The sequence below is a fragment of the Engystomops pustulosus genome, chromosome 5 (genome assembly GCF_040894005.1).
Source record: "Engystomops pustulosus chromosome 5, aEngPut4.maternal, whole genome shotgun sequence".
NCBI lineage: Eukaryota > Metazoa > Chordata > Amphibia > Anura > Leptodactylidae > Engystomops > Engystomops pustulosus.
Genome location: NC_092415.1, coordinates 27036989 through 27044791, shown reverse-complemented (window position 1 = coordinate 27044791; position 7803 = coordinate 27036989). Strand labels below are relative to the sequence as shown.

At 43.4% G+C, this 7803-nt stretch overlaps 1 protein-coding gene across 2 annotated transcripts; it reads left to right on the top strand.

Annotated features, from left to right (window-relative positions):
- Window positions 1–3664: 3664 nt before the first annotated feature.
- On the top strand, window positions 3665–7265 carry LOC140133961 (speriolin-like protein). 2 transcript variants are annotated; one of them, XM_072154633.1, is made up of 4 exons: window positions 3666–4121; window positions 4477–4512; window positions 5627–5769; window positions 6902–7265. In XM_072154633.1, the coding sequence occupies exons 1-4, from the start codon at window positions 3833–3835 to the stop codon at window positions 7232–7234; spliced, it is 801 nt and encodes a 266-aa protein (XP_072010734.1). In that variant the 5' UTR covers window positions 3666–3832; the 3' UTR covers window positions 7235–7265. The 2 variants fall into 2 exon arrangements, with proteins under 2 accessions (XP_072010735.1, XP_072010734.1); XM_072154634.1 differs by lacking the exon at window positions 4477–4512 and having other exon boundaries at window positions 3665–4121.
- Window positions 7266–7803: the final 538 nt, after the last annotated feature.

Sequence of the window (7803 nt, the reverse complement as noted above, 5' to 3'; positions counted from 1 at the left end):
TCCGGGGCTCTTGGACTGTTATTTGTCTGACATTAATCCTTGGAGTAATTGTTCAAAACTTACCATATGTAAATGTATTAGCTTAGGGCAGTATATGAAGCTTTGTAATATATCTCACATTACCACTTCTTGTCCTGCCTTCTAAACTGCTCAGTTTGCTGCTTGAACCGGTCTTCTATGAAGACAGACTGTACCTTATGGAGGAGGGGACTTTACCACAGGAATTATCTTACAAATTTATCATCTCTGGAGGCTCTGGCCTCCTAATGTATCCAGCAGCCGGTTGCAACGCCGCCACAGATTAAACAAGTTTACAGGAAATGTCCCACCAGGATGAAGGATTGTAAACCAAGCACACTGCCATACTGGTGTGTGCCCCTTGTGTCAGGATCTGCACATTCTGCATCATATAGCTAAGGGAGGAGAAGAGACGGACACAGGGACATAATTTGTCGGAGAACTGGAAGTGCCGAGCTTTTTTCTACTAATATTGGTGGCAATTTTAGCAGTACTGAACAGTAGAGACGTATGTAAAGCTCTGATGAAACATATCTTACGGTTATCTGCTCCAAGAGATCTGTTTCTGTACACTCCTCCCCAAAGACAAGTGTGAGCGGTTTAGCAGGCAGGATAAGGGCTGATAAGGAGATTTTCTTCCAGCAATAAGAATATATTTAAGAGGAAAATTTCCAACTGCTACAGAATATGAAGAACCGGGAGAGATGGGGAAACGTGCTGTATTGGCTTCTAGGGTTGGGATATATCTACATTGACCTACAAGCTATGATATTCACGCTACTTCCGAAATGTTATTGTGATTCTTGGTGTCAGTGAGGGTCATAATCTTTTTCAGTTTGGGTGGTCTACACTCTTCTCAGTCACGAGTACCAGCTGGCCTTGATTTGGCTGCGGAGATCCTGACAGATGGCTGGGGACATACCTCTACAGTCGTCCTCTGCGGAAGTATCCAGTAGCCACAGGTATTGTACTTGGCTTCTGTCATACTTTCCACTCCAACATGGAATGTCTTAGATTGGTTTGTAGAACTCTACTATGAAAGATGGTTCAGAGCCCATTTTACAGGTCCTGTCGCTTTGACAATGAGAATAACTTGGGCTGGAGCACTATGCTTCCTGGTGACACAATGGGAAGGACCTCATGGCACGTTCCTTGGGGTCTGTTGTGTAATGGATCATTGTGTCTGTTCAAGACTGAAGATGTGTGAATAAATACAGAACTAAAAAACTTGCCCCTCCCCCCCCCCCCCCCCCAGATATGCAATGTTCTAGCTTCTTTAATTTCCCCTTTTTACACCCTTCCCTCTCAGTATGTGGCCCTTGAAAAGTAGATTGTAGATACTTGTGATCCATGTTCTCGATATACAGATTGAATTGTCTTTAAGCTCTTACATTTGTGCTCTGTGCCAGTACTTTTCCACTGCGAAATTCACGTCCCACCCTCATTGCTTTGCATGATCCTGGCTGCTTGTATTCATGAGGCTTTTGGCTGTGGCCTACTTTTCACTAAGGGATTGATGAGGAATGCATGGAAAATCTCATCGCTTTCACATCCGTCTATCGCTTCAGAAATGGCCTGTTTCATTGACATTCACAAGCGTGTTTTATGAAGAAGAATCTACAAGAAGTAGAATACACATGGGAATGGGAAATGGTAAAAAAAATCCAGGAATTAAGAAATAGTCCGATATCCTTATTACGTTAAAGGTTGGTTTTGGGAGGAAAACTTCCATAACGAAGTTTGTAAACACACAAACGTGCTAAGTCCTGGAATCCCAGACTGTATGGACTGAAGACTACTCCAGGAATGGGACTCCAGGTATCATCAGTAGTGGATCATAATATGGGCCAGTGATGGCGAACCTTTTAGCGGCCAAGTGCCCAAAAAGCAACCCAAAACCAGCCATATTTATCACGAGGTGCCAACCAAAAATAAAAGCAGTAACTTGATGCTCCCTGTTCTTCAACAATTATATTGGTCTCCTGAGGACAGCAACACAGTAAAAAGATGGAAAATTTGCATCATTTTAGCTTCTTTTCAGTGTCCCTCTGTACACAAAGAATTGTGGGGCCAGCAGAAGGTCCTCCAAAGATAATTCAGCCCTGTCTACTCATTCTCCCTCTTCCTACAGTCCCAAGTAGCGAAGTAAGTATCATAATATGACTGAAAGCAGCATCTTTTAATTTGCTTGGAACTGTCTGGTGTGCTGAGGCGATGGGTCGGGTGCCCACAGAAAGGGCTCTGACTGCCACCTCTGGCACCCGTGCCATAGGTTCGCCACCACTGATATAGGCGGTTGCCCGGGACCCATGGCCACCCACCAAATTTTATACTGGGAAGGACTTATTTTATTCCTGCTCTCAATACACAAGTGCACAAGAGCCATTTCAAGATTTTTGGAGGTCCTACAAAGGTCCAGAAACTATCGACCTTAAAGCAGCAGAAGGGACGCATCTTACATTCCCCAAGAAGCAGATTCTAGTACCAGACGTAGGTAAATTCCTGACTTGTAGGGGCCATAATATTCATACATCTCAGAGCTCATGGCAGTCCTTATCTGCCCCTGCGTATCATGGCTATATATGATGTAAGAAGCCACCACAAAACCTCCAAACTGAGAACATGACAGTTTGGCATTGATGTTCTATGGGAAAGCAGGGAGTCCTTGTATCACATATTACCACGGTGCTTGTAGTAAAAAAGTACAATGGGAGTAAACCTGCGGTGCGAAATCTGCATCACGTCAAGTAAAAAAGTACACCAAAGCGGGAAGTATATTCAAAGACATATAACGTGGCTGGTGCATAGAGATACAAACATACAAAATAAATACTAACCACAACAAAAGCTATGTAGAATCTTATGCAGCAAAGACTTACCGGCTATGGAGAGGGCTCAGCCCGTGAGCCCTCTCCATGCACCCGCACCCGGCATGTGATGTACTATTACGTCACATGTCGGCAAAGGGTTAATTGGACATGATATTATATAGCTGTATTATTTTCTAAAAGGTTTTCCATTATAATTTATTATGTTTACAGCTAAATCTTGCACATGTATAATGTATTTATTTGTGGGTATGTTTTTCCATGATACTAACTGCTTTTACTGTGGTCAGTCAGACTAACCACTGAAGGCTTCCAGCATTAGCTGCTGGGTGGCTTTGCTAGGGCTACCTGGAGTATACTTGCACCTCTAGGCCACTGTTATTTTACATGGTTACTTTCACCACTAGATAGAAGCCCTAAAAAACACTTTAAACTTTGATAATTTTGAGAATTTAAGTGTTGCCCCTCACAACCAATCTGAGCTCAGCTTTGATTTTCATAAAGCAATTTTCAAAATGAAAGCTAATCCCTGATTGGTTGCTATGGACACGCGAATATTTATCAGTCAGGATCCACATTATTGGTAAATCTGGTGTATTTTATGACTCCAGGCTAGATATTAAACTGAATTAGGTTCTGCAGTCTTAGGATATGACAACCTGCTGAAAACATATTATATTAATTCATTATTATTCATGTAACCTCCACATAATGTATCAGGCCTAACTGTAAACATTCATCTGTGCCTATAGCAACCAATTAGCTCTCAGCTTACATTTTTCAATGCTGAAGGCTGAAATGTAAACTGATCACTGATTGGTTATTAGGGGCTGTTCAGACATCTTGTAACCTACACAACGCCCTCTGTGACATACGTAGAGCAGGTTTATGTCATAAAGCTTTGCCCTGTGAGGTACCTCCATTCTCATCCTCACTATAGCCATCAGTTTACATGAACCATCCAGGCTTTCTTAAGGCCTCCAGTAATGGATCTGACCATCGCCCCCCAGACAGACTCCATCAAGATCGAAAATGAGAAATTACTGGAGCACAATAGGGAACTAAGGAAAATGTTACTTTTGCTACATGAAAATGTATATCTCAGGAGGACCTTGGAATATTTAAGTGACAATCCAGATGATATACAGCGCCGTATTATAAACTTTAAATTAGATGGGGAAGATGCGGATAGCGACCCTGAGAAGTCGAAAACTTCTAAGGACCATAAACAGTTCCAAAATGGAGCCAGTGGCAGTGGTGTCAACCAGGGCACAGGTAAGGAAAGGCGTCCGCTGCTCCTCAACTCCTGGGTATGTGGAGGTCATGACCGTACTAGCGGCCCAAGACCCCGATATTATTAAAGGGACATGACTGGGGAGGGGGTTATGTATAGATTTTACCTTGGAGATCTGAGACTTCAAAATATCCCCCCAACTCCTTTTCTTAACCCCACAGCTGATGGCAGGGATGTACATCTGAGCCACTGGGCGATACGTGCCGGCCAACCTCTAGTGTTTTCTATTATGCAGCATGGACGATTTATTGTTATTGTATCAAGGGTAAAATCAATCAAATTAATCAAATTATAATTTGAATCATTTCCTTCTTCTTGTCCCCTTCTTGCACGCAGAGAAGAGCGAAAAAGTAGGAGTGCACTCCCCTCAAAGTAAGTGACTTCTATATTATACACTGCAGCTAATGTATGTAGTGAAAAATAATCTCTATAAATAACCTTCAACGCAGGGGCATTGCTAGGGTCGTAAAATATGTATATACATTTCATTGTCAGTAGTGCCCTACACAGTGAATTATAAAAAAAACCCTAATACTCACCTGCCTTCTTTCCTGCTTCTCCTCTTCCTGTTGGTCTGCAGGATAAGATGGGGCGACATCTTTATATGGTGTCTCCATCTCCCAGCACTGTAGTCAGCTGCACGGAGCAGGAGATGCGGTGTAATGACATCACTGTGTCTCCTGCTATTGTAGTGAAGGACGGAGCTGGCGGCCCTGTTCTCCACTACAGTAGGGAGGGGAAGCAGATAGAAGTGAGAGTGGGGAGAGCGGCTAGGACAGGGGGACAAGAGTTCTGCTGATCTGGACCACGACAATTTAATACCATGTCCAGCAGAGCCCCCTTAATGATGAAATGTACACTGCCGCGTCAAGTATGTTCACATGCGCATAGACGTGCCTCTGCCCACACTGCCAGAAAGATGCAGGGAGCCGAGAGGAGAGGAGGAGCTGCGGGAGCGCCGGATGTAAGTACTAAGTTTCTTTTAAGATGTATACTTGAGTATAAGTTGTGGAACTCATCTTATACTCCAGTATATATGGTAACTTATAGTGTATAAGACCTATGTAGAGTGTTGTGCACTACATGTAATGTATATTGTAAAAAAGGATGACTCCATACAAAATCCTGGGATGGTGCTGATCTTCAATCCTGTAGTGTACTTACCTGAAGATGGCAGATTGACAAATTCTCTTACATTTTGCCCCAAAAGATGTCATCCATAATGGCCTTCAAAGAGCAGCAAGTGGTTTGTGAAGCCTTAAGCCTCTGTGTATGGTCAGCTGTCAGCACTTGCAGCGCCACCACAGGGGATATTAAGCATTACACTGCGCACATTTAAATTATACGATTTGAAGATCACTCCCTTAACTTGGATTTTCAAAGATGAAAAAAATTCTCCTTTTTTTATTTATGATTTCAGTAACATGTGAGAGGTCTAGGAGTCCTGTATACAAATGGTGAGAACTTCTAACTTTGTCCTCCGCAGATTCCTTTCCGCTCCGCCTCATGCAGCATATCATAGGTGAGATCGCCTTTCAGCTGGATCGCAGGATCCTGATGCATATCTTTCCTAATCAGACAAAACTGTACGGGATTTCTGTAGCCAACATCCCACAGAAGATCGTAGAGGTAATATTGGGGATACATACTAAATTGGGATAAGGGATTGGCCAAGGCAGGTCCCGTGAACTGTGGCACATCCACCATCCACCCCAGGACTATTCCACCCCTGAGTGGACCAGAAGGGTGAAGCAAAGAAAAAGGAGAGTTTGTAAAATAGTTCACAGTTTGGTTTATTGTTAAGGACCAGCAGCGACTGGGTAACGGGCTGGTAACAAAATCCTTGAGCGCAGTGGTCTGCCAGTCTGCTGGCTCTGGTGGTATTGTATCAGCCCTGGACCAGTGGCCAATGTGGCTGGAATTAATGTCCTTTTTGTAGTGGGATGGCTGGTCCCTAGTGGGTCCATTTAGCATGAACACCAAGTAAATTTAGTCATGGCCCAACTCAAGGAGATTACTCAAGTCCCTCTGGTTATTAATATTCTTGGATTATGGTAGTCACATACAAATTCTCTAGGGCATCATCTGACTCCCTAGTCATTATATAGCAGTGATGGCAAACCTTTGGGAGACAGAGTGCCCAAGCTCCAACCAAAACCCACTTATATGTCGCAAAGTGCCAACATGACAATTTAAGCAGTAACTTATTGATCCTTGCTGTATCACAGGTTTTAATCATATTGGCGTCCTGAGTTCACCAATACAATAGAAAGATGGAGAAATCTATATTGTAGCTTCCCTCCAGGGTCCCCTGAAGAGGAAGAATCAGGGTATCTAGAGCAGGATCTCCAATGACTATCCATCTCTATCCATACCTTCTCGCTCCTCCTGTAGTCCTGGCAGCCAAGGATGTTGCTTTAAAATAGGGCTGAGCTTGGCACGTCCTGGGCTGTATTGGATCACAGGAGAAAGCCTTGAGTCTTAGCTGGCAAACTATGTTTTTGGGTGAATGCCTGGGTTCCCATAGAAAAACCTCTGAGTGCCACCTATGGCACACGTGCCATAGGTTCGCCACCACTGTTATATAGCGTCATAGAAGCCTGAAAGTTTAGGTGCGACTCTAGGTAACTCTAATATCCGGAGTTCCCTTGTCTCATTGATGATGGTCTGAGATGTTGAGGAGATGTTTGACAAGGTTCTTCTCATACATCCCAATAGTGATCACATGACTGTTACACTCACTGCACCCCATTGTTATCAGGCAGCTACTGACTTTGCGACAGGAAATGTCGACGAGATGAAACAAACCGACATGATGCAGAGATATGATGGTATCATGAAAACGCTTAAGCCCTACGGTTATGACATAGACATCCATCCAACCTTCTCAGAGAGCCTGGTCAATGCATTTGGGATCATAAAGGAGTATCCACCCGCAGACTCTACGGAAATGCAAAGGTTATGTGACCCGGAAAACCTGAAGAAGATCGCTCACCGCGCTGTGCCGAGCACAGACCTGGAAAATATCCTTATTTTGCTGAAGTGTCTGTCTACGCTTTCCAAGGGAGATGGAAAACCACTATTCTTGTTGTGAAATCTTGCCAATAAATATGAGAAAAAGCTAATTTCCTGGTTTTGGGTTTTCAATAGAAGCATAATACAACCGGTTATGTACAGATACAATCACATTATATTTGTGGGATCAGTATGGCGCTTGTGCTGAGCGCCCAATACAGCCGACCAATGCCAATGCCTTGGGCATATGTCCTCCTGGTACTCAAATCCTGGACAGTGAAAGTAACCTGTAAGGAAGAATAGCAAATATTTGCTTCCACCACAATCCCAGTGTAAGATATATTAAAGGGGTATTCCAGGAATAAGCATAATTCATAATCAAATGGGTGATTAAAATATAAGTTAATATGTAATTAGTTGTTGTTTAAAAATGTTCTCCCCTTAGCGGGAAAATGTTGTGGACATACACTATAATGAAGAATTAAAATGCTACTGGCCCTTTAATCAGTCATGGATTTTGTCCTTGGGGAGGAGACACAGAACAAAAGATGGTTGCTGGTCACGTGTGCTGCAGCTGCCTGGGCTGGTCATGTGATCACCACTATGTTTGGCTGGAAAGGGTTGGTTGCAGTGGGTCCAGTATGGCCG